Here is a 27,111-nt window from a genome sequence, read left to right on the forward strand (position 1 = left end):
AATGCTGGAAATAGAGAATCTGAGTAAACAAACAGGAACTTCAGATGCAAGTATAACCTACAGAATGCAAGAGATGGAAGAGAGGATCTCTAGTGTTGAAGATACGGTAGAAGAAATAGATTCATCAGTCAAAGAAAACACTAAAATCAACAAAGTCATGACCCAAAATGTCCAAGAAATTTTGGACACCATGAAAAGAACAAACATACGAATAATAAGGATAGAGGAAGGGGAAGAACACCAACGCAAAGGCACAGAAAATATATTTAACAAGATCATAGAAGAAAACTTTCCCAACTTAAAGAATGAAATGCCTATGAGGACACAAGAAGCCTATAGAACACCAAACAGACTAGACCCCCATAAAAAGTCCACTCGCCACATAATAATTAAACAACAAAATGTAGAGAATAAAGAAATAATATTAAGGGCAGCCAAGGAAAAAGGCCAAGTGACTTATAAAGGCAAACCCATCAGAATAACACCAGATTTCTCAATGGAGACTTTGAAAGCCAGAAGGACCTGGACAGATATAATGGAGACACTAAGAGACCATGGATGCCAGCCTAGACTAATATACCCAGCAAAACTTTCTGTCATCATAGGTGGAGTGAACAAGAGCTTCCAAGACAAAACCAGATTTAAACAATACTTATCCACAAACCCAGCCCTACAGAAAGCACTAGAAGGAAAATTCCAACCTAAGGAAGGCAGATACACCCATGAAAACACAGGCAATAGATAACACCACAGCAGTAAACCCCAAAGAACAGAAGTACACACACACTACCACCAAAAAATAAAAATAACCACAGGAACGAACAATCACTAGTCATTAATATCCCTTAATATCAATGGACTTAATTCACCTATAAAAAGACACAGACTAACAGAATGGATACGAAAACAGGACCCATCTTTCTGCTGCATACAAGAAACACACCTCAAATTCAAAGACAGACACCTCCTAAGAATAAATGGCTGGGAAAAGACTTTCCAATCAAATGGTCTTAAGAAGCAAGCTGGTGTGGCCATCCTAATATCCAGCAAAATAGACTTTAAACTGAAATAAATCAAAAGAGATGATGAAGGACATTACATACTCATCACAGGAAAGATCCACCAAGATGAAGTCTCAATTCTGAACATTTATGCCCCAAACACAAGGGCACCCACATATGTAAAAGAAACATTACTAAAACTTAAATCACATATAAAACCCCACACATTAATAGTGGGAGACTTCAACATCCCACTTTCACCACTGGACAGATCTGCCAAATTGAAACTTAACAGAGACATAATGGTCTTATCTGATGTTATGGCTCAAATGGACTTAATCGATATCTACAGAACATTCCAGCCAAACAAAAAAGAATATACCTTCTTCTCATCACCCCATGTAACCTTCTCTAAAACTGAACACATACTTGGCCACAAAGCAAATCTCAACAGACACAAAACAATTGGAATAACCTCCTGAGTTCTATTGGACCACGATGGTTTAAACTTAGATTTCAACAACAACAAAAACTACAGAAAATCTACAGTCTCATGGAAACTGAATAATACTCAACTGAATCACCAATGGGTTAAGGAAGAAATAAAGAAAGAAATTGAAGACTTCCTAGAGATCAACAAAAATGAATAAACCACAAATTGAGAGCTAAAATCAATAAACTAGAAACAAAGAGAACAATACAAAAAAATTCATGAAACAAAGAGTTGGTTCTTGAGAAAATCAACAAGATAAGCCCTTATCCAAACTAACCAAAAGACAGAGAGAGAGAGCATCCAAATTAACAAAATCAGAAATGAAAAGGGGGACATAACAACAGACAATGAGAAAATCCAGAGAACCATCAGGTCATACTTCAAAAAACTCCACAAAACTGGAAAATCTAAAAGAAATGGATAGGTACCACATACCGAAGTTAAATCAAGACCAGATAAACCATTTAAATAGTCCAATAACACCTAAGGAAATAGAATCAGTCATTAAAAGTCTCCCAACCAAAAAAAGCCCAGGACCAGATTGTTTCACTGCAGAATTCTACCAGATCTTCTAAGAAGACTTAATACCAATACTCTTTAAATTGTTCCACACAATAGAAGCAGAAGGAATATTACCAAACTCCTTCTATGAGGCTACAATTACTCTGATTCCTAAACCAAACAAAGATGCAACAAAGAAAGAGAACTACAGACCGATCTCCCTCATGAACATTGATGCAAAAATACTCAATAAAATACAAGCAAACAGACTCCAAGAACACATCAAAACAATTATCCACCATGATCAAGTAGGCTTCATCCCAGGGATGAAAGGGTGGTTCAACATACGAAAGTCCATCAATGTAATACACCATATAAACAAACTCAAAGAAAAAAACCACATGATCATCTCACTAGATACAGAAAAGGCATTTGACAAAATCCAACACCCCTTCATCATAAAGGTCTTGGAGCGATCAGGAATACAGGGAACATACCTAAACATAATAAAGGCAATCTACAACAAGCCAACAGCCAACATCAAATTAAATGGAGAGAAACTCAAAGCAATACCACTAAAATCAGGAACAAGGCAAGGCTGTCATCTCTCCCCATACTTATTCAATATACTACTTGAAGTTCTAGCCAGAGCTATAAGACAACATAAGGAGATTAAGGGGATACAAATTGGAAAGGAAGAAGTCAAGCTTTCCCTAATTGCAGATGAGATGATAGTATACATGAGTGACCCCGAAAATTCAACCAAGGAACTGTTAAAGCTAATAAAAACCTTCAGCAACATAGCAGGATACAAGATCAACTCAAAAAACTCAGTAGCCCTCCTATATACAATAGACAAACAGGCTGAGAAGGAAATCAGAGATACATCACCCTTTACAATAGTCACGAATGATATAAAATACCTTGGGGTTACTCTAACTAAGTATGTGAAGGACATATCTGACAAGAACTTTAAGTCCCTGAAAAAAGAAATTGAGGAAGGTGTCAGAAAATGGAAAGATCTCCCATGCTCATGGATAGGCAGGATTAGCATAGTAAAAATGACAATCTTACCAAAAGCAATTTACAGATTCAACACAATTCCCATGAAATTACCAACACAATTCTTCATAGACCTGGAAAGAATAATACTCAACTTCATATGGAAAAAAAAAAACAGGATAGCAAAAAGAATCCTGTACAATAAAACAACCTCTGGAGGCATCATGATCCCTGACCTCAGGCACTACTATACAGCTATCATAATAAAAACAGCTTGGTACTGGCATAAAAACTGACATGTGGACCAATGGAATCGAATTGAAGACCCTGACATTAACCCACAGATCTATGAACATATAATTTGTGACAAAGAAGCCAAAAATATATAATGGAAAAAAGAAAGCATCTTCAACAAATGGTGCTGCCATAACTGGATGTCAATGTGTAGAAGGCTGCAAATAGATCCATATCTGTCACTGTGCACAAAACTTAAGTCCAAGTGTATCAAAGACTTCAACATAAATCTAGTTACTCTGAACCTGATAGAAGAGAAAGTAGAAAGTACTCTTGAACGCATTGGCACCAGAGATCACATTCTAAATATAACACCAGTAGCACAGGCACTGAGATAAACATCAATCAATGGGACCTGTTGAAACTGAGAACCTTTTGTAGAGCAAAGGACATGGTCAACAATACACAGTGACATCCTACAGAATGTGAAAAGGTCTTCACCAACCCTACATCTGACAGAGGGCTGATATCCAGAATATATAAAGAAATCAAGAAATTAGACATCAAAATGCCCAACAGTCCAATTAAGAAATGGACTATAGAACTAAACAGAGAATTCTCCACAGAGGAAGTTCAAATGTCTGAAAGACGTTTAAGGAATTGCTCAACATCCCTAATTATCTAGGAAATGCAAATCAAAATAACTCTGAGATACCACCTTTCTCCTGTCAGAGTGGCTTAGATCAAAAACACAGAAGACAGCTTATGCTGGAGAGGATGTGGAGCATGGGGATCTCTCCTCCACTGCTGGTGGGAATGCAAGCTTGTACAGCCACTTTGGAAATCAATATGGCGCTTCCTTAGAAAATTGGGAATCATTCTCCCCCAAGACCCAGCTGTAGCATTCCTGGGCATATACCCAAGGAATTCTCAATCATACCACAAGGGCATTTGCTCAGCTATGTTCATATCAGCATTGTTTGTAACAGACAGAACCTGGAAACAACCTAGATGCCCTTCAACTGAAGAATGGATAAAGAAAATATGGTACATATACACAATGGAGTACTCCTCAGCAGAGAAAAACAATGACATCATGAAGTTTGCAGGCAAATGGATGGATCTAGAAAAAATCCTCCTGAGTGAGGTAACCCAGACTCAGAAGGACAAACATGGTATGTACTCACTCATAGGAGGATACTAGATGTAAAACAAAGATGACTAGACTGCTACACAACTCCAGGGAGGCTACCTAGAAAACAGGACCCTAGGAAAGACACAAGGATTGCCAAATGACAGAAAAATGGATGAGATCTACATGAACAATCTGGATGACAGTGGGAGTAATGAAGGGCAAGGTTTGAGCGTAAGAAACTTAGGGGAGCAGGAGATCCCAGCTGGGTCAAGAACAGAAAGGGAGAACAAAGAATAACAGACTATGATAAATGAAGACCACATGAGACCAGGAATAGGCAGAGTGCTGGAGCGGTCCCCAGAAATCCACAATGATACATTGTCTGTAGACTGCTGGCAGTGGTCAAGAGAAAGCCTGGTCTGACCTAGTCTGGTGATCAGATGGCCAAACACCCTAACAGTCGTGCTGGAACTCTCATCCAATAACTGATGTAAGTGGATGCAGAGATTCTCAGCCAGGCCCCAGGTGGAGCTCCAGGTGTCCAATTGTCAAGAAAAGGAGGGACTGTAAGAGTGTGAATTGTTGAGACCAAGATTGGAAAAAGCACAGGGACAAATAGCCAAATAGCACATGAATTATGAACCAAAAGCTGTGGAGCCCCCAGCTGGATTAGGCTCTCTGGATAAGTGAGACAACTGAATAGCCTGAACTGTTTGGGAGGCACCCAGGCTGTGGAACTGGGACCTGTCCTTAGTGAATGAGCTGGCTGTTTGGAACCTTGGGCTTACACAGGGACACTTTGCTCAGCATGGAAGGAGGTGACAGGACCTGCCTGTACTGAATCCACTAGGTTGAAATGAATCCCCAGGGGACTCTTGGCCCTGGAGGAGATGGGATTGGAGGGGGGGATGGGAAGGAGGTGGGGGTGGGTGCGGGAGGGGTGAGGACAGGGGAACCCATGGCTGATGTGTAAAATTAAAACACAAATATAATAATAATAAAAAAAGACTGTACAGCAAAAAAAAATAAGTATTAAAACCCAATAGGCAGCTACAGTTATACTAGGGCCAAAGGTGTGTGTCAGTGATGATTTACACATGGTTTCGTGTATGGTAGTACTAGTACCATAAATACCCTCATAAACTTTCGATAATTAATGCTCACCTGAATCCTCCATACCTTTGTCTCTGTGTGTGTATCAGTAATCTCTTATACTCTATTTAGATATCTATGCATGCTCACATTTAAAAAGATAGGCAATGTTTAAGAATGGTGATTATTCATCATCGTGTTCCCAGTGCTTATTCTGTTATTGCTTTATTAAGCATTGCTGTTGATTCTGTGGGCTCTGTTCTCAAGCTGTCCATGATCCCTCTGGCTCCTGCAATCCTTACCCCCAAATAAAAGGGAAAAAAGCATTAATGGTAGGAAGAAAATATTAAAGGATACCTAGAATAACATTTCCTGGACATTTTTCCTTTAAAAAATTGCTGTTGGTTGATAAATAGAATGGTTGCAGTGTAGTTCAAGAGGAAGATTTGGGTACAATGAAGGTTTCAGTGCATCAATGCAAAAGAAACAGTCAGTCATACCTAAGAGATGTTTCCCATTTCGCTCTTTTTACCCCTTCATCAATTTCTTTACTGAACAAAGTAAACATAAAAGTGGATATAAAGTAGTCTACTACCTGGTCTTAATTCTTATAGATATCATCATGATAAGTTTTCACTTATCTCTGGTAATTTTATATTGAAATGACTAAAGCATTTAAAGAGTGTAGTCAGTCACTTTCTGTTTATATTCTTTTTCAATCTTTACCTATCTATAATATTTATTTGTACATATTTTCCCTTAATACTTTAAACCATCTCATATTAGAATTTTAAAATTGTGATCATGTTTGACTATATGGAACACAGCCATCATAAAAAGTTTGAGTATAAATCACTTTGTGTGGGTCAAATCTGGATCTAAGTGAGCTAGGATTTAGTAGCTAATGGTAGGTCTGTCTATAAAGTGAAAAAAATCCACTAGGAAATCAACAATGATTCATTAAGCATGTATTAGAAACCCAGTTCTGAATCCAATATCAAAGAGATTACACACACTACTTTATCTCTTTGGTATTTCTCAGATATGTATTTCATAAAGAAATACACTTATGCTGCATTTTATAATAGAGATTGGCTGAGAATGTCACCAGGTTATGACATTGGTATCCTTCTGTGGCATCATTATTGAGGTGAAGTAAGAAATTTATTTTTTGAACAGGAATTAACATCCCCTATCAAAAAACCATTACAATGCTGATACTTCTTCAATAGTATCATTCTTCTAACAGAGTGAATGTTGGAGCCCTAGGTAATGATGCTGCATCTCGGATAGCTAAGAAAAGATACAGGAAGCTCACTTCAGAGAGGCCACATTACCTGGCATGGCTTATGCAACATTTTCCACCAATGTCATGTTTAGAGTTACATTTAAAAAAATATTTGTTAATTTTTTTACGTTTGTGTGATGTACGTGCATATGTGTGTGTATCTGTGTGCCTATGTGCACCACATGCATGTGGATGACCACAGAGGCTACTGAATCTGATTCCCTAGAACTGGAGTTATAGGCAGTTATGAGCCACCTGATATGGGTGGTGCTCGAACTGATGCTGGGTCATGCAAAAGCAGTAAGCATTCTTTGCTAGCCATCTATCCAGGCCCCCAGATTGCTATTTTATGTATATTTTAGATGATTTTATATTTTGTTTTACTTTTGAGATTATAATATAATTACATTTCTCCCGTCCCTTTCCTCCTTCCAAACCCTCCCATATACTCCTCCCCACTCTCCTTCAAATTCATAGCTTCCTTTTTTCCACTAATTGTTATTGCATATATACATGTATATACTCCTTAATATAAGATTCTCAATGTGTATAATCATACTTACATATATGTTTTCAGGACTGGCCATTTGGCATGGGACAATCAACTTTTTTCTTTATTAAAAATAGATTCTTCTCTCATACAATATATTCTAATTTCTTTACCCTCCATACCTCCCAGTTGCCCCCCACTGCCTCTCTCCTACATGTCCACCCCCTCTCCATTTCCCTTTACAAAGGTTGTCAACCAAGAGACAACAACCAGACATGACAAAACAAGTTACAATAAGACAGAGTAAAAGCCCTCATACCGAGACTGGACAAAGCAACCCAACAGGAGGAAGAGTCTCAAGAGCAAATCAAAGAGTCAGAGACATGTCTGCTCCCACTGTTAGGAGTCCCACAGGAATACCAAGTTTTACAACCATAATGTATATTCAAAGGACCTAGCTCAGACCCGTACAGGATCTGTGACTGTTGCTTCAGTTTCTGTGAGTCCATATGAGCTCTGCTTAGCTGATTCTGTGGGAAATGTTCTCCAGTGTCCTCCACCCCCTCTGACTCCTACAAAACCAAATTTTAAATCTTAAAAGACAACATGTACTCAGGAATACATCCAAGCCTATATTTCAATAATATTTCTTATTTTATTTTATGCTAAGACTTCTAGATTTAAGTACTAGCCATTAAAAATGGAAAATTGGTGAAAACAATTACTCAAACAGCCTGCTCCAGTTACTTGATATTATAAACCACTTCAATGCAATAGTACAAACAACTGACCTAGTGTTGTGTTCAGGAATTTGGAAAGAGCAGAGCAAGGATGACTTTTCACTGCTACATGATTTCTAAAATCTCAGCTGGAAGACTCAAAGGTTGTCAATTGGGAGTTAGGCATCTGTAAACTTGTTCACTGGCATGTCAGGTGTCTGGATTGGGAGCTCCCAAGACTGGGACCGCTGATTAGATTGCCATATATGACCTTTTCATGTGGCTTAGTTTTCTTTTTACATGGCAGCTGAAGGGTAGTGGGCTTTTTATAGGACAGCTCTGAATCCAAGCACGAATGAGCCATGAAACAGGGCAGAATCTCTGCTTTTGTACCCTGTCATGGGAATTCACAAACTGTCATTCTACTGCATTTTTTAGTTACAAGCAAGTTACAGGCTTTCCAGACCAATATGTGGAAATATAGATCCCCAGCTCTCAGTAGGAGGAGTTTCAAAATCTCATCAAAGAAAGCATGTGGATGGGAGATGTGATAGAGGTAATTTTTGCTAAATATATTCTGTCCTGATACTGTACAGGACAAAACCCACTTCTCTTGTGTACTCTCAGAAATCAATTAAATGCACATATATATGCATAGTAAACTAGAAAGCTGTTTTTCTTTTTTTAACTGATGTTATTTTCTACATAAGGAAAACAAATTAATACCTTATAAAAATCCTTTAACATATTAAAGTATGTATAGTTATTGAATTAAAACACATGTCAAAACTCAGAATCTCACTACTGACCTCAGACAAGACACCTCTGGTCAAGCCCTGTGAGCAGAGGTTAGTATGAAACCTTGTGACCCTAGAAATAAGATATCTGCCCAGCATATCGATAGGGAATATGGAGGTACATGTACTACCACAAAAATTTCTAGGTACTGCCACGATCATTTCTAGGTACTGCCGTAGACATTTCTAGATACTGCCACAGACATTTCTAGATACTGCCACAGACATTCCCAGACATTGACACAGACATTTCTCTTCAAAATTAGTGGAAATGAGTAATGCATAGTAATCATTGATTAAAGGGAATTCTAGAATGTGGAAAAGCTTGATTGTGGATACCTTCATGGACGTTTTTCTATCTGTTTTTTTTCTCTGTTTTCTGGGTGCTTATTCTGTTATTTTAGTAGTGTTACTTCCTAAGACATGACATTTGTTTATAACTAAGTAACTCTTTAAACTATTTTCTCCACCACAGAAGATTGAGAGCTCTAAAATCCCCTCCTTTCATTCCCTACTAGCATTGCTGCTTTCAAACTAAACAGGTACAATTCCTTTACCTGTTGGTAAATATAATTCACGTCATTAGATGGAAGTCAAAGCCACAAATCTTTTTGGGATAAGTCACATATCCATTTGACAAGAACAGATTTTACAGATCTACTGCACAGCATGCTTAAGTTAATAATAATGTATTATGTTTTTCAAAATTGCTAAGAGGTACTATTACCCAAAAAATGATAAATATGTTACAGGATGGTTTAACTTGATGTAAACATTATAAACAATACATTTATCAAAACCTTACATTATTCTCCATAAATCTGTAGTTATTATTTGTCAATTGAAGATAAACCTTTTTTTTAGCCAGGCATGGTGGTGCCCACCTATATTCCCTGCACAGCAGAGACTGAGGCAAGAGGATTGTGAGTTTATGGAGAGTCTAGACTACTCAGTGAGACCCTAACTCAAAACTGGAAAGCTGACATTCTTGACCCAAAGCTGCTTATAAGGCTTCTGTGGCACAAAATCTCAGTATTCTTAGGGGTTTTTTGTTTGAAGGAGATGAATTGCAAAGCATGCTCATACAATCCTACTAAGACTTGTTCTCAGTTCAAACAAGCTCTCAAGGCATTCACTTAGACAATTCTCAAGATTTAACAAATGAATCTTACAAACCCACTCTGGACATTGTTTTTCCTCTTGAGGCCTGTTCTTATTTAAGAACTTTTTGAAAGCTTAAAAAATGGCTCTAGATCCCTTATATTTCTTCTAACATCTAGTTGTACATTTAATACCCACACTATTCTGTCTGGAAATATCTTTAGCTATATCATCAGATTATATATATATATATATATTCTATCTTTACATTACCATGATAGTGGATGAACTTTCCACCTTCTCCTAGATTGCAGCAAATGCTTCCTTCCACTTTCAGTCTTGTAACCATTTCCTTGAGACCCTCCCAAGTTTCTTCCTGGTGCCTGGTCCCAGAAACAATGCCACAGCCTTTATGTGTTGGGGATGCTATAGATTATGTATATAGCTATATGTTACTACTGATTAATCACCCCAAATCTTAGTGACCTAAAATAACAATAATCAGTTCTTTATCTCTCACAGTTGCCAATGTGGCAAGAATTGGGGAAGGTCTCAGCTGAGCCATTTCAGCTTAGGGTTTGACCTTGGATGCAGTTAGACAGGAGAAGGAGCTGAAACACTTCAGAGCTGGCCAGATATCTTTCTCTTCTCACCTATTCTCAGAGTTTATTCATTTTATCTCTCCACATGGTGTCATTATTATTTTTTATGCTTTAATTGTCTCAAAACTGCCAAACAACTGACATAAAAACTCATAGGTCTAATTGTACATTCTAGCAAACCAGAATGAAACATCAGTGCTTATTCTGACCAAGCTTTTAAAATTAATTAGTGCCAGTTTAATCATAGTCTTTCAAGTAGAAGCAAGTCAAAGGCACATTCAAGAAGACATATAGACTCCCATGACCAGGTGGAAAGGAAACTCCAGGATAAGTTTATGGGATCCCACCCAAAGATCCAAAGAACAGCTGCTCTATAAAGCTTTGGAATATTCAGTTGAACATCAGTTAATCATAATGGATTTATTCTGAATCCACAATCATTTGCCAGAGATGATCCATCTAAAAGAAAAGATTAAAAACAAAAACTGAAGAGATATTTAAAATTTGGACTTTAAATATCTTGGTTAAAGGTTGACTTTTACCATAAGTCATCTTAGGGATTTCTGTCTTGAAAAGAGTTTTAAGTAGAAAGATGGCCAGTCATGAGTTAACATGTAATCATATATGCCTCCAGGTGAGATGGCCTTAAGCATTTCCATATCAATCATACTTTTCCACAGCCAAAAATGATCCTCTGTTACTGTCTTCTTTATGTTAGACTGGCACTATCATCCATCTAGTAATTTACATTGGAAGTTGACCTTGACAATTTGAAATCCATTTTAAAAATGTTCATGTTTGAGTGTGTATATATGTGTGTGTCATATTTGTCTGAGTATATAGTTTTGTTTAACTACTGTTTTTTTCCAATAGAATGCAAACATTTGAAAAATCAGATTTTTGTCTTCTTACTCAATGCCATCTCCCTACCATTTGCCTGGCACATAATAATAACTCAATAAATATTGGTGGAAATATAAATAGATGAATGACAGATAGTTAATAAATGAAACTCAGAAATTCGTTCTTCAAAAATCAATGATAAGTGGTCATAGCAGGTATATAATCTCAGGATTTGGTGGACTGAGTCAGGAGACTCCTAAATTAAAGGCTAGCCTAGATTATATAGTGAGACTGTTTTTAAAAACAATGATATCAAAATTCTCTCTTGAAAAATAAATGACCTATTGGTGTGAATTTCTGTAAAAATATTATTTTTCATAATCTGCTCAAAAGGCTGAAAATATTTATTTATTTCACTATCTGTCATTAACTAACAAGGGATTATGGTTCCTTTTACTGATTTCAACTGTATTCTGAAAATCTTATTCAGACTCACCATCTGACTTGATGGCTTGATATAGACAAAAGTTCACGAAAGTCAAAGACTTCTAGTGTCTTCCAAATCATATAGTTTGTAGTCAGACCAACTTGGTCTTGAATCTCAATTTTAGCATTAATTAATAACATACCATTACAAAACCATGTAGCATCTCTTTGCCTCAGTTTCTATTGTGATTTACAAGGTTAGTATCCCAATGATTCTGACTACATAAGTAAGTACATAATATGTAGTAATAATCAATAAATTATACCTATTTATTATTCATATATATTCATAAGAACTTACAGTATTATAAAAGGAATTGAAGACCCCCAATTGAGAAAAATCTCTTTAGGCAATAAAAATAGACAGGCTTATAATTAAGCATCATGTAGCCATCATTTCTTTGGAGGATTTTGCCACTGAAAATTCATTGTGTTTGGACTCACACTGTTTCTTAAGTAGGGCTAAAGAGTCCATTGTGTCCTTGTGCTGATTGAGGCACACTAGCCTTTAGGTCCAACTGAACAGTTTCCAGTTACAGCAGAAGGGGCATTAGATCCAATCAAGGAATCTAGGTGCGGAATGTGATGGAAAGATACTTCCTCTACCCCCAGCATTTAGAAATCCTCTATTTTCTCTTTTCTAGGGCATAAAAATCTGAGACATGGAGTTCACTAAGTATTTTATTTCTCTTTTTTTAATTAAAATTTTAAATTTATTTTACATACCAATCACAGTTTCCCCTCCCAATCCTCCTCCTGCTCCCCCACTCCATCTCCTCCTCAACCCACCCCCCATCCACTCCTCCAAAAGGGTAAGGCCTTCCATGGGGAGTCAACAACACATGGCATATCAAGTTGAGGCAGAACCAAAATCATTCTCCCTGCATTGGGACTGAGTGAGGCATCCCACTATAGTGAACAGATTCCAAAAAGCCAGCTCATGTGCCAGGGACAGATGGTGGTACCACTGCTAGGGACCCCTCAAACCCTCAAACAGACCAAGCTACACAACTATCACCCACATGCAGAGGGCCTAGGTCAGTCCCATGCAGGCTCCCTAGCTATGGAATCGAATCGAATAAAAGACTCTGACAGTATTTTATTTCTTAAGTACTGTGTTCCTTAATCATATTGAAATCATTTTCTTACAAATTCACAATGTTGCTGGACAGCTTTAGATTCAGTTTATTACAAATGCAAGAATGGGTACATTTAATGGCAGGTAAAACAGATGCACAAAATAAATAAAAAGTAGCAATAAATCTCTCATGATTTTCAGTGCCAAAGCAGTACTTTCTAAGGAAGACTAAATATGAGATATTATCAAGAGGATATAGAAATTGAATGCATTGAACCTTCAACCAGATGAGTCATTTTCTATAGAAATTTTACAAATCAGAACATAACAAAACAGATATATCTAGAGGTGTATACTGTTCAGTGATTGAAGAAAGATGGTGGATTGGCAGCAATAGTTAACAGTTCCCAGCTGACTAGAAAAAAAGAAGAATGGAGCTAAGCCAAAAATTCTTTCCTAACTGGGAGCATCTGACTTACATTAGTTGGCACAATCACAGACCACATATACAGATTGTTCTTTATTTTAGCTTCAGTTTACTTTTGACTCAGTCTCATCTCCATTTTGCCCCCACATAGAAATCTTGCCATACTACCATAACATTTTATCCTGAACCTACTAGGAAGTAAATTAATCATTCAGAGTAACAACAACAACAACAATATCCAAATCGGTTGCATTTACGTTTTTCAAAATCAAAACTATGTCCTTTGATATGAATAATTTAAGCTTGTATGTTTAATTTAAAAAGCACTGAACAAGTCATAAAAGTAAATAAGAAGACCCTTAATCTAGTATTCATCTCACTTGTATACCAAGAATTAAGTGGATATTTCCTCACTACAATACATTAAATTTTTGTGTCAGAGAATTTTAAAGAACTGATTTAATTGACTATAACTGTACTCCTAAAGCATATTTGAATGAATGAGGAAATCGTTTTCAAGCATTTGGGAACCCTCTTAAAATTCCGTGTCACTCATTATTCACCAAACCTCTATTAAATGCCCATAGTTTGCATGACAGTGTATAAAGTACTGATATTCAAACCTGGTATCCTTCTATTCTACCTCTGGTACTTAATTGAATGAATTAGTCTCTTTATCTGTCTATTCACAGTGTGTGGGGAAAGGCTATAGAAATTATATGAATGAGGTAGTCTGAAAAGAAACATGGATGTGCATATTTGAGGCCTTTTTGTTTTATGTGCTAAAAACAAGATACTAGATAACTACCCCTTCTATTTTTTTCCAAAATTTGGGAACTTAAATGAATATTATCTCACTCATGCAGTGGTATATGCTTAATCATGATTTTCTAAATGGTTCTTAAAAGGGAGAATAGGAGTTTGTGAGATTCTGCAGTCATGGAAAGAAGAAAAGCACAATAAGTTTGGGCAGATAAAGAGAAACATGTGGTAAAGGGTTACTTCCATTTGAAAATTATTTTTAGACTAATAACATAGAATTTGCTGTACATTTTAGAGACAGGCATTAGAATTAATCAAAGCCAGTGTTTTCAAACACATTACATTAGAATCACTAGATGTTAAAACTTTCAGGTCCTAAATTCACACTCCTAGAGTGTCTGATCCCACTGGTCTTGAAAGAAATGGATGAGAAACAGACACAAGTATATTTGCAAAATTCTCCAGCAGCCACAGCAGAGATCCATAGCTCTAGTGCAACCTTCACATCCTTGGATATGAGGCATCTGTGATCTGAAAAATAAAATAATAACTACATTGCCTAAGATCAACACAATACATAAGCCTCCAAGCTAAATCTAGGACGAAAGTATCCAAATTCTTAGTCTGAGTCTCTATAGCATTTTTACATCACTCACATGCTGGTTAATGGTAGTTGGACACATTGAGTAGATACCTTTTTCCCTGCTCAGTAGCCTACTCTCATTCTAGGGAGTGCTTCCCCTGTTTAACAAACTGTCTCTATTTTCCCTACCTTAAAAAATAGTAGTTAGAAAATTTGAGGTTGTCTATAACCAATATGAGGAGTAAGTCCCCTCCTCCTAAGAAACTGTGTGCTCCCTCTCTTGCAGGAAATAAGTCTTCAGTTATGACAGCACTTGGATGGTTAACACATGTTTATTCCATATTTTTAGAACATTCATTTGAAACTTTGAACCAATTAAATTATTCACATATTTTTCAATTTAACATTTTCTTTGAATGAGCTACCCATTTTTTCTACCTTGTTTTCAACACCCTCTCTTCTATATCTTGTAATCTGTTGGTGAGGCTTACCTCTGAAGTTTCAGTTTGACATCTTAAATTTTTCATATTCAGCTTTCTTTTAGTCTGGGTTTTCTTTAGTGATCCCATTTCTTTGCAAAATTTTGCTTTCATGTCTTGAACTGTTTTCATTATTTCATTCTACTGTGTTTTTATAGGCTTCATTAGGAGATTTCCTCATAACATCCTCTTTAACATCCTTGAAGTCATTCATAATTGCTATTTTGAAGTCCCTTATTATACTTTAGCTATATTGAATTTCTCAGGACTTACTGCAATAGAGATACAAACTTTTGATAGAGTCTTTGCTGTTGACGTTTCTGTTTTTGAATTGGGGTGTAGCATGAATCTTAAAAGATCTTATTAATAAAAACAAACCCAGAGCCAAGTATTGGGGTGGATGCTAAAAGATCAGAGAAACAGAATAAGCCACATCCAACCTCACCTTGCCAATGTCTCAGCTGATCTTGTTTCCTCAGACTGAAAGCCTCTGAGTCCTCATCTGAAAGGAACTCAACTGAACTGCTGCTAAAAAGCCTAAAAGCTTAAAAAGTTAAAGTTCCTGGTCCTCATGCCTTATATACCTTTTTGCTTCCTGCCATCACTTCCTGGGATTAAAGGCATGTGTCACCATGCCTGGCTGTTTCCAGTGTCTTTTTTCTTTTCCTTTTCCTTTTTCTTTTTTTTAAATGCCATACTGGGGTCTATGCATTTAGAGTTATGATGTTTAAGGTGTTTTTGTGGTGTTGATATCTAGTCTTGTCTTTGTTTGGTGGGTGTTCCGCTCTTTGGATCATAGGCAAATTTAGTGGCTGTGAAGTTCCTGGTAGAGAGGGCTTCTGAGGGTCAGGGAATAACAGAAAGGTATAGAGATGAGCCAGCATGAAAGGCTGAGAAGGGCCTCTGAAAGAGTTAAGGGAACTCTGGGTCTGTACCAAGAGGTGGAGTTCCCAGTGAATGAAGGTGGGGTGGGAGGAGGGCCTCCTGCAGACAGGCCACTACAGGACTAAGTCTTGAAAGACAAGAATAGAGGACAAGGAGGATTGTGAAAATCTCCTACCTGAGTCCCAGCCTAGTGTGGCTTCAGAGGGTCCCTGTAAAAAGGCATGTCTGAGGTTCTGTGACTAAGGAAGGAACAGAGATGGGTTAGAGGGGAAAGCTGGGAGGGGAGGAGCTAAGCTAGGTCTTCATCAAGAGTCAGAGTATCCAGAGAATAGAGGTAGGATGGAAGGAAAGGCTTTTTCAAGCAGGCTGTTACAGGAATAAGAATAAGTCTGAATCATTCACAACTTAAGGAAAAGAAATATGATGTAATATTTTAATCTTAACCCAGTTTAACCATTTAGTACTGAGTTCATGCAGTTGTTCACATGGAACCACTCAGATATCAGCATGAATATTCTTTGCCGGATTCCTTATATGATAAAACTTTAGATTATCTCTCCCATTGGATTCTGAAACTCCATACAAGTAGAGTTTTCCCCCCAATACAATAACTGTCTCATAAAACCTAGGCCAGTTCTTGACACAAAGTCAGCACTCAACAGTGAATTGCTGAATGAAAATTTCATTAGCTTTTAGTAGGCAATGGGACATTGGTCATTGAACAAACTTGTATAGGACAATTTAACACGGATCAGAGTATGGAGGGATGGCTCTATAAATTAGCAGTTTCACAATTACTTTATACAAGAGTTTTGGTTTGATTCGTTGTGATTATAAATGAGTTGATTAAAGGTTACAATTAATGTCCTTTTTGATTGCACTAGAGCCATTTATTAATAAGAATAATGAAAAGTTCATGGCTGGTACTGTAAACACAGACAACTATCCATGGCTAGTGAAGTCATGGATACTAGAGGATAACTTCTCTATGGCAGGAAAATTCACAACCAAATTATAATTATAATTATATATATATATTATCCCCACAGAAAAATGTAGCTTTCACTCCTCATAAAAGAAACTTCATTTTGCAGCAAGTGGAAACCATTACACAACTGGTTAAAATACAGAGAACAAATGTCTGTGGGATGCCTAGCCCCAACTGATACATCTACAACACAACTCTACTCCTAAAGCTCAGGAAACATCATACAAGATGGCATAAAAAGATTAAATGAGCTGGATCAACAGGACATCTGCTGTGAGATAGTATCTTCTATATATAACAGGGAGCTGCACCCATACAAATCTTAAAATTGTGGCCACCTAAACAAAACTGCACAATGACAGCACTAGCTGACATGCCAACATGAATAAGGGAAACTCTCCCAAGGTTCCATCCCCTAGATGAAAAGTTACAGACAATTGATGGCTGTCAAGAAACGGAGAATCAATCTTCTCCATGGATGCCTCCTGATAAGTTATCTAATTTCAAATGGTCAGCTTTAAACATGTATGTATGACAAACACTAGACAGAATCAGCAGTCTGTGTTTACATAAACACACACACACACACACACACACACACACACACACACACACACACGTGACAATTGTCATTAAAGAAGGGTTTTGGGAGAAGTTGGAATGGGGAAGTATAAGGTGAAAATATAGAGCTCATGTATGAAATTCTGAAATAATAATAAAATAAACATAAGTATCAATCAAACAAACAATGAATAACTAACGTTCCTGAATGAGACTTCCATTTCCTAGTCGGATTTTCCTGAATATCAGATATATATGGAAAACAGTGGCATGAAGTGTCTAATTCACAACTAATACCTCTCTAGCTCAAATTCTAAGTCATTGCCAACTTGCAATGTAATATTCAACCATGTTTAGGGCTGCCATCACCAAAGGCACTTTATCACAATGGGCAGTGTTGATAAACCAAGGCTGTAAGGACTCTACTGAATTCCATTATTCATTTTCAAGCAGCATGTATTTCTCACAGAGGGAAGTAGCATGTGGGTACTAATCTGGCAAAGTAAGCCACATGGGAGTTAATCTGTTCTCCTTCCTGAGTTCTGCATGGCCCATCTGAACACATGAACTATAATTTACCCTAACCATTCTGGAGTGCTTTAATCCATGCAGTGCCATCTCTCTCCTCATTATGTACTCATTGAAGTAGACTAAAATACCTTCTCTTGCCTTTCTTTACCTATCCAGGTCCTCCTATGACTTTAAAACTCCATTTGAATGCACTAGGTACAATCTGTACTCCTCACTCCATTTGGGATAGATACAGATGAGCTTACATTCATATTATGTTCAAAGCTCTCTACTTAGCATACTTTTTATATGTGACTGAAGGTGCTACAGGGATAGAGTTAACAATGATGAAGTAATATTAATACCAAGTTTTCTTGTATTTGGGGAAACATACCATTATCATTAACAGGTAAGCTAAAAAGTGCAGTAGAACATTACATATCATTATAGAAAGCAGAAAGCTAGCTAAAACAGAAGATAATTTGATCAGTGGCTATTTAGAAATATGTTGGTATCAAGCAAGTCATTTTAATCCCATCTTTTAACCTCTACCACTCGCCTCCCACTTTTGACTCAACTATATACTCTGATCCCATTTGTCTCTAAATGATTTGCCTTTCAACCCAAGTAATAGAAACAATTTTCTGTCTTGCATCTAATTTGTGGAGAAATAATCAGCATAAAACATTACTGGCATTGACTAAAATGGTATGTTTGAATATGGTAAAGATTCTTACTGGCCAAAGAATCAATGTTAATAATCAATGCTGGAAATAATGTCTGTGCTACATATTCGCCAAATGATGAATATTTAATCTCTACTATATGGCTGAAATGAACTAGAGAGCCAGAGGGGAATCAGTGTACAATTAAGGGATTCATCTTAAATCAAATGTTACTGAAAGAACAGAACCATGAATGGTCATTCTAGAAGCCCCTAACAAGACCTCAGTAGAAGTGTTATTGGAGAAAGAAGAAATGAGTGAATGCCACTCTTCATATATTTATAGTATAAAACTGGAGTTTTGGAAACTGGTTTTAAAATAGTCTGACAAATTATATAGATTAGTAAAGAAGATTTAAGAAAGTCAATACTGAATATAGCATAGGTATTTTTATTTGCTAATTAAAATGATCACAAAGTCATCATTTTTATATTTAATCTCTCTGCCTTAAAAGTTAATGAATTATATCTGCACCGTGAATAACTGAATTAAACTAAAAAAATACTCCCTATTCTAAGAACCTCCTACACCAACAGTTAACTATGATTTATTCTTCTAATTCTAAAGAATTTTAAGAACCTTCCATCAAATTTGACTGACAGTCTGTGCTCCCTGTCTCTGTTCTCCCAGGAAGAAGATGTTACTCGTGAAAGTCGTTTTAACTTCAGTGGTTATGGGATGGGTCACTGCCTCCAAGTGAAAGATGGCACAGCTGTCAAGGCTACACCTGCCAACCCACTTCCACAACCCCCAAAAGATGCAGATGCCATCAAGAAGAAGTTTGTAGATCGGGCAAAAAGGATTGACACCATATCTCGAGCTGCCTTCCCACTGGCCTTCCTCATTTTCAACATCTTTTATTGGATCACATACAAGATCATTCGGCATGAAGATGTCCACAAGAAATAGATATTCCCTATTAACCCTAGGACCTTCTTGCCTAAGTGTTGTGCTTGTAAATACACAGTAATACTGTCTTTATATCACTTTGACAGAGAAGAACATTGAGGGAGGGGGAGGGAGATCATGAGGGTGGGGTTTGTGGCACCTACATGAAAAAAAGACAAGTTCTATGGGCAATGAAGAAAACTGCACAAAATAAAGGTGTTGCAGAATCACATGAGCATAACTCCCATTCATAGTCTTTAGCATTGTTCTTTCAGATGACACATCACTCAGACATGATGTGCAAAGTCAAGTTCTCGAGGGCTGATTAGCTTATTGTTTGATTTGGTTTTGATGAATTCTGGTACTGAAAAGTTAGTTTAATGCGCACGCACACACACACACACACACACACACACACACACACACACACACACATACACACACTGAAAAAATGCTTACCATCTGACCATAGTGAATAGTCTATAGTAAATTGAGGACCAAACTTTTTCAGGAAAATACTGCCTCGTTTTTAAAACAAGCCTCCTGAGCTATGATCTTTACAATGTCTATAATTAGTTCACCCAAGAATTACTTTTGTGGGTTGAAAATTCTTTCTACTTATCCAGAAAATGACAACAAAATAAACACAAATGACAAAGAACAGATTTCTACTCAAATGTCTGTGTAGGTGTGCACTTTGATATTATTTTTCTTTCCTACATGTAAATTGGGGGTTTCATTGTGTATTGTGTAATTGACTTACCAGTATATCATCTTTAAAAAGTGCTCATTTTATTTTAGATCGAGTTAGCCTACTATGTATATTTTTTCACTTTGGCTATATTTATGTGTGACTTTAAGTGCCCAAGCGTAACTTAGCTATTGCAGCTGCTCAGCCACAGTATTTATGAAGGTGGTGTGTTCGGAATGGTGTAGCTCAGATTAGCTTGAACTTCCCGTTTCTGCTCTTATTGTAGCTGTAACTACTGTCCTAATGTTGACTGCCCTGTAATTTCTACTTTCAATCCAAGTGAATATCGTTTTAAATATCCTTGATTAACTTAAAAAAATTAAAACTGTACTGTGATTTTCATAACCCGTTGCCTTTTTGGTACCAGAGCTACGTGGTTTGAATCCTGGCTACATGTTTTAAGTAAGAAAAAAAAGATGTATTTTTGCTTACTCAACAGACAACCTGTAAAAATATATGGGAATAATTACATTTTACATGTGCTGTAAAAGGGATTATTTTAAAAAAGCATTGTTCAATTTCAATAAAGGTAAGTGTGCCACTAACTTATCCAGTGTCCTTCAATTTTGTACAAAAATGTAAATCATTTATGTGGCAATAATAACTTGAATGTTCATATGCAACCTTCCTCAAGAACTTGGATCATTTATATATCTTTTTTTTTTTTTGGTTTTGGTTTTTCGAGACAGGGTTTCTCTGTGTACCTTTGCACCTTTCCTGGAACTCACTTGGTAGACCAGGATGGCCTTGAACTCACAGAGATCCGCCTGCCTCCGCCTCCCGAGTGCTGGGATTAAAGATGTGTGCCACCACTGCCTGGCTCTCATTTATGTATCTATTGTATTATTTTTCTTTTTATTATATATAATCTTCTTTACGTTTTTTTTTTTTGGTCTTTTGAGACAGGGCTTCTCTGTGTAGCTTTGTGCCTTTCCTGGATCTTGCTGAGTAGACCAGACTGGCCTCGAACTCACAAAGATCTGCCTGCCTCTGCCTCCGGACTGCTGGGATTACAGACGTGTGCCACCATCACCCAGCTATTCTTGAGAAGTTCATACACAATGAAATATGATCATATACACCCTCCAGTTCCTCCCTCACTCTTTTTAGCATTCCACTCCCAAGGCTCAAAGACCATTATGGAAGAAGAAGCAGAAAGAATATAAGAATTGGAGGATGAGGAGGGATGCTGTGAACTGCTGTCTGCTAAGCACAACAGAGTGAGAGCTATTATATTTTTGATGCTTAGAGTAGTCAAGATGCTTTTCTCATTGTAGAAATATAAAAATGGGTCAGGCAGGGTGACACACCTACAATCCTAGCACTCAGGAAGAAGAGGCAAAGACGGGATTATCACATGTCCAAGGGCAGCATGTACTGCATGACAAGTTCCAGGAAAGCTATGCATTAAACTCTACAAGACAAGAGAGAGAAAGAGAGAGAGAGAGAGAGAGAGAGAGAGAGAGAGAGAGACAGACAGACAGACAGACAGACAGAGAGAACAGTATTAGTAGTAACCAAATTAACAAAATTTAAAACTGGGTGCATTGTGTGAGACACTGAAAATTCCAAGCCACCAAAAAACAATAAAATCTGACATTGAAATAAAACTTAAAAAGATCAGCTGTACCTGTTACCCATCCCAATTACTATCAGGAATGGGGATCTAAGATGAAAGTAAAATTCTGAGAACCTAAGAGAAATAGAGTTAACTCATTGTAACCTTGGCAAATTTTCCATAACTAAAGAGATGTACTAGAACATTCTCAAGAAGATGTTCACTCATAAGTGAATGTTTATGGCCTTGAAACTTACTTAAATACTGAATTGTTTCTGTAGAAAAGGATATTGCAAAGTGGGTAGAATTAAAAATTTCAAAGCAAAGACTAGCTTAGCTGTCTATCAATGTTATGATCTTAGATTAAGTACTTAACTTCAAGTAGTTTATAGTTTCAAAAGAGCTGACTAGGGAAAATGAAATTGAATCCATTATTACCATACTCAACACATAATTTCTCAAAATCCAATAGTAGAATAGATGTTATTATGAATAGTATAGTATTGGTTATCCTCTGCACAAGACACTTCAGAAGACCTATACCTGGCAAACTGACTGTCAGATTTTGCAATGTTACCAAAGCATGACTTATGTCTTTTTTTGCTCCTTGACAAACAAGTAGAGTGAAGTCTTTGTTCTCCATTCTTTTCCTCCATTGGCAAAATATATTCTTCCTCACATGTACCTGACTCTAGTAGTGTTGGAGAAAGGACACTGCCCTAGTTTCTTCTCTTTTGCTGTGATAAAAACCTCTGATCACAAGCAACTTGGGGACAAAAAGGCTCATTTGGCTAGAAGGAAGAGCCTGTGTGTGCATGGGTTTTCCACATGCCCACCAAGCCTTAAATGTCCTGTAGGTATGTGTAATAATACTAGAAAAAATAAGCTTTGCCAATTGGCATAGTCACATGTGTTTTCCTCAATACAGAAATCCCATGGGGTACCCATCTCTTGCTACAGTTTTTAGACAATAAAGTGCCTTTTAAAAAATGGTTTTGGTTTCCACTATTTACCTTTTAAAAGTTCATCAGGATAACTTCCTCTTAGAAGTTTTTATGGCCTATTCAAATACCTTAGCCCTGAATAGATGCTACAAACCAGATGAGCTGGAGATTTTCCAAAGCCTTTCCGAACAGTGTTAGCATTAAGCTCTTCATTGTTGCCACTGACCAGGAGCACCCAATTTAGAAAGCAAAACTGCCAATAAAGGTTAAATGAATATCATTTTACATTTCACTTACTCCATTAATATCAAATAAAAATGCTCTAACCAAAGCACAGCACAAAATTCCATATTAACATCTCTGGGGTGATTTTTTAAGGATTTTTTCATTCCCCAGTTTAAGTATGAAGTCAATTTGACAGATGAATCTAAATTTTTTGTCTGCCAGATATTATTTTTAGTTATTTCAGCCTGTGCCTCAAACATTTTCCTCTTGTCATCAATTTGTTTTTTAAATGTGTAATTTGAATGAGCCAAACATTTGTTTTCATCAATCATAAAATAAAATAACAGATAACACCACAACCACTTACACATTATAGTGCTCTGAAAAATATCAGCGTAATTTAATGTGGGTGATTTTATTTGAACGTACCTACACTATCCAAGTTGGCCTGCTCACAAATAGTAAATACATACCCTTTGATTAGTACAACCACAAAAGCTTTACAGATTAAAAGTTCTGAGTCAAATTATTTTTCATATTAGATGTTGAATATCTGCCACAAATTGTCTCTTAATTCTTTGATCTGCATAATGTCACAGTCACTAAACTATCTAAGGAAAGAAAGGCCTGGAAAGTAAACTCATAGTCAATGACCCTCTCTCAAGGATGATAAAATAGATTGAAAAAGAAGGCAAACAGTACTATATTCACATTGGAAATGCCTAAGAGAAATAGCTCGAAATTGTGTATACAGCACAAATAACATCTTCAAAGTGACTACAATGCCCTGTGTGACTGAATGACCCCAAAGATATTTACCTTTAAATCAAGACCAGGAGAATGCAATTTAAAAGGTGTATATTTCCATTTTGATAGACGGGAAATGACCATGGCTTTATCACACGTGTTCCCACACAAGAAAAGACATATTTTTCCCAGTCTGTTGCAAATGCATTTTAAACATGGCCAGTAATACATTTCCCTCAAACTAAAGGCTGTGTGCATTTGGTGCTCATAAACTGATGAGCCCGCATCTGGCACACACAATTCTGTAATGAGTAACCATACTCTTACACGGGGAAGCAAAGCATTGGGATGTCCTTTGTGGAGTATAGTGAATGCTGACCTTTTATGGTGGATCTCAAAACTGTGTGTAATGCATAGCTTTTAATAACCTCGTGGGAAGACTGCAGCTTCACTCTGGCCCCAGGTCTTCAAAATTCATGGAACTAAGAAAAGACCATTCATATGCAAGGATCAGAAATACCTCGTAGTTAAATTCATTAGTGTATGTTTCTTGAGAAGAAAGATTGAAGATTACAAGGAAGAAGAAATAAAGGGAGAAGAATAAACTAAAATTCCCTTTAAGACAAAAATCCAATCACACCACTCTGCTCGGCCTGTGTTGACTTTCTGTCTTATTCCGAGAACAAGCCAGCATCCTCACTGTGATGTGCTCAAGCCTGCTTTTCTACCATGCCCTCCTGTTTCATTCCCATCAAGCATAAGCACCTTGCAATATCTTGAACAGATAAAGTGCTCTCCACAGGGCATTTGCCTTCACTATGGCACACTCTTCCTAGAGTAGAAGTTGACAAGCCTTTTCTGTATAGTCTTGACAGTAAAGGGTGTAAGGTGTGAAAGTCTCAGTCTTTTGTACAAGTATTCTCTGCCACTGTACCAAAGAATAGTCACAGACAGTGAAGAAACAAACACATAGCACTGTGCTCCATTAACACTTTACTCAAATAGGAAAGCAGCAAACAGATTTGGCCTGCAGTCAGTATGTTAGCAATGACCCAGTGACCCTCCCTCCATCTCTTCCTCTTCCATTCTTCCCTATACACTCACAGACACACACAGACACTGACACACACACACAAACACACACACACACACACACACACACACACACACACACACACACACACACACAGACACGGTAGCTCCAGATTACAAAGCAAAAAAAATGTGTTTGTGAATGTGTTTGTGATACTTTCAAGGTCTACATCTATGCCTGGCACTTAGTAGCTGTCTAATTGACATAGAATTTGTTCAGTGAACCATAGTTCACATTTACTAAGGAGCTAATTTAGTGTTTGCACAGGAGGTTTAGAGAAAGAACTAGGAAACCTTTTAGTGCCTCATTAGATAAAATTGGAGGTAAAAGAAATCACCAGATTCTAAATCTATTTTTTTAAAAGACAGATTTGTACTAGAGACACATTTTCAAAAGTTCACTATGAAAATTACTTGGGGGTTTGTTAGCAATCCCACCAGGAATGAGTTCTTGTAGTTTCCCATAGACTTTTAGCAGAAGCCATGGACATTCTAAGATGGGAGAGTTCTGAAAGTTACCCCATGGGTCTCTTGCATTCTTAACATATTTCTCCATATAGCTCCCTTGTTGTGGGATATTTGTACACTGTGTGGGGGTGTATTGCTGTGATTGGTGTAATAAAAAGGTGAATGGCCAATAGCTAGGCAGGAAGTATAGGTGGGACTTCTAGGAAGAAAGAAAGAGGAGGAGGAATCTATGCATGTGGGAGATGCCAGGAGAGACAGAAAAGAAACAGGAGGTGCAATATGGAAGAGAGGTCATGCCATATGATAAAAACATAGATTAATATAAATGGGTTAATTTAGGTTATAAGAGCTACTTAAGAACAAGCCTAAGCTACACACTGAGATTCCAAAATTAATAATAAGTCTCTATGTCATTATTTCTGAGCTGGAAGCTCAAAGGAAAGTCCAACTACATTCCCCAGTTAGTAACAACTTAGTTTATTGTTATTAACAACGTCATTCACCCAGGGCAGTATAGTGGCCCTCTTCTTTGTCTGCTGACTATGTGGCACTTCAAGAAGCCCAAATGCTTCAGCTCAATGAAATCACTATTATAATTTATATATGAAAAATTTAAAATTATTTACACATATACATGAATTTTTTTAAAAAAATCAGCAGTAGTAATGAAAAGGTAAAAAGTGATGACTCAGGAAAACACAAAATTAATACATGTCAAAAATGCATTTAATTGGTTAATTGATGAAAAACTAGCGAAATGTTAAAATGAGCCCAAAGAACATTTGAAAAAGCTTACATTTTGACTGAACATTAGGGAAGTTTTCCTAGCTTAGACAGAATGCACTGATGCCCAGATGATGCAATATCAAGCTTAGCATAACACTGAAGCAGAACCTGTGAAGCATTACTACCTAGTTCCAGGACTCAAGACAAATGTTGCCTTTTCAGTGTTCTTGTTGTCCTGGGACTTCTTTGTTTTTCTGTACTGAGAAGGAAGCCAAGGCCTCACTCATACTAGGCAAGTACACTCTAGTATTAAGCTATCTTTCCAGATGGGTAAATTTCTCTGAAACATAAAACCTCACCAGTATCATGTCTTATGCTACCAAAGCCCAGAGAGTTAAAGCGACATGTGGATGTACATTTGGGCTTAGAATCAAAATCTCCTGACTTCTACCCTGCTTTCCCTTCATATTCCAGAAGAGAAAGTTATGGTAGTGGTGGTTTTTTTCAGTTATTATAATTCTACATGATTATTTGTCCATGCTGCTGGAAGGCAGCTGTCATGGCCATAATGACATAGTTTGTGGAATCACATTTGAGTTCAAAGTCAGTCTTTTATTTGCAGTGTTCTGATATAAAGCCTTTGTGTTCCAAGACTTGACATAGCACCAAATATACCAATATTTACCTCATCCAATTGCAGATGGGATTTGCTTGTTAAGTACCTGTCACTTAATGGCTACAGAATAAGCAGTTTTGATTTCACTTCATGCTTACCTTTAGTTAATGATATTAAGTGCATATTCATTATACACTAAATTACATTTTCATGTAAGTATACCATGCACTTTGAGATATTCATACCACATCACCCTCTCTTTATTCTCATCTCACCACTTCTACTTGAATAGATTTCACATATGAGAGAAAATA

At 37.0% G+C, this 27,111-nt stretch overlaps 1 protein-coding gene across 4 annotated transcripts in view; it reads left to right on the forward strand.

Moving 5' to 3' along the window:
* Glra2 (glycine receptor alpha 2) overlaps positions 1-20,966 on the forward strand; it is a 208,909-nt gene extending 187,943 nt beyond the window's left edge. For 3 of the 4 annotated variants that reach the window (XM_036174529.1, XM_036174528.1, XM_036174530.1), the window contains one exon: positions 19,413-20,966. In XM_036174529.1, coding sequence (XP_036030422.1) covers positions 19,413-19,691 — 279 coding nt within the window. In that variant the 3' untranslated portion in view covers positions 19,692-20,966. The remainder of the gene's footprint in view (positions 1-19,412) is intronic. The other variant, XM_036174531.1, reaches the window with a different exon arrangement.
* The last annotated feature ends 6,145 nt before the right edge of the window (positions 20,967-27,111 follow it).

Source organism: Onychomys torridus, chromosome X, assembly GCF_903995425.1.
Source record: "Onychomys torridus chromosome X, mOncTor1.1, whole genome shotgun sequence".
Taxonomy (NCBI): Eukaryota; Metazoa; Chordata; class Mammalia; order Rodentia; family Cricetidae; genus Onychomys; species Onychomys torridus.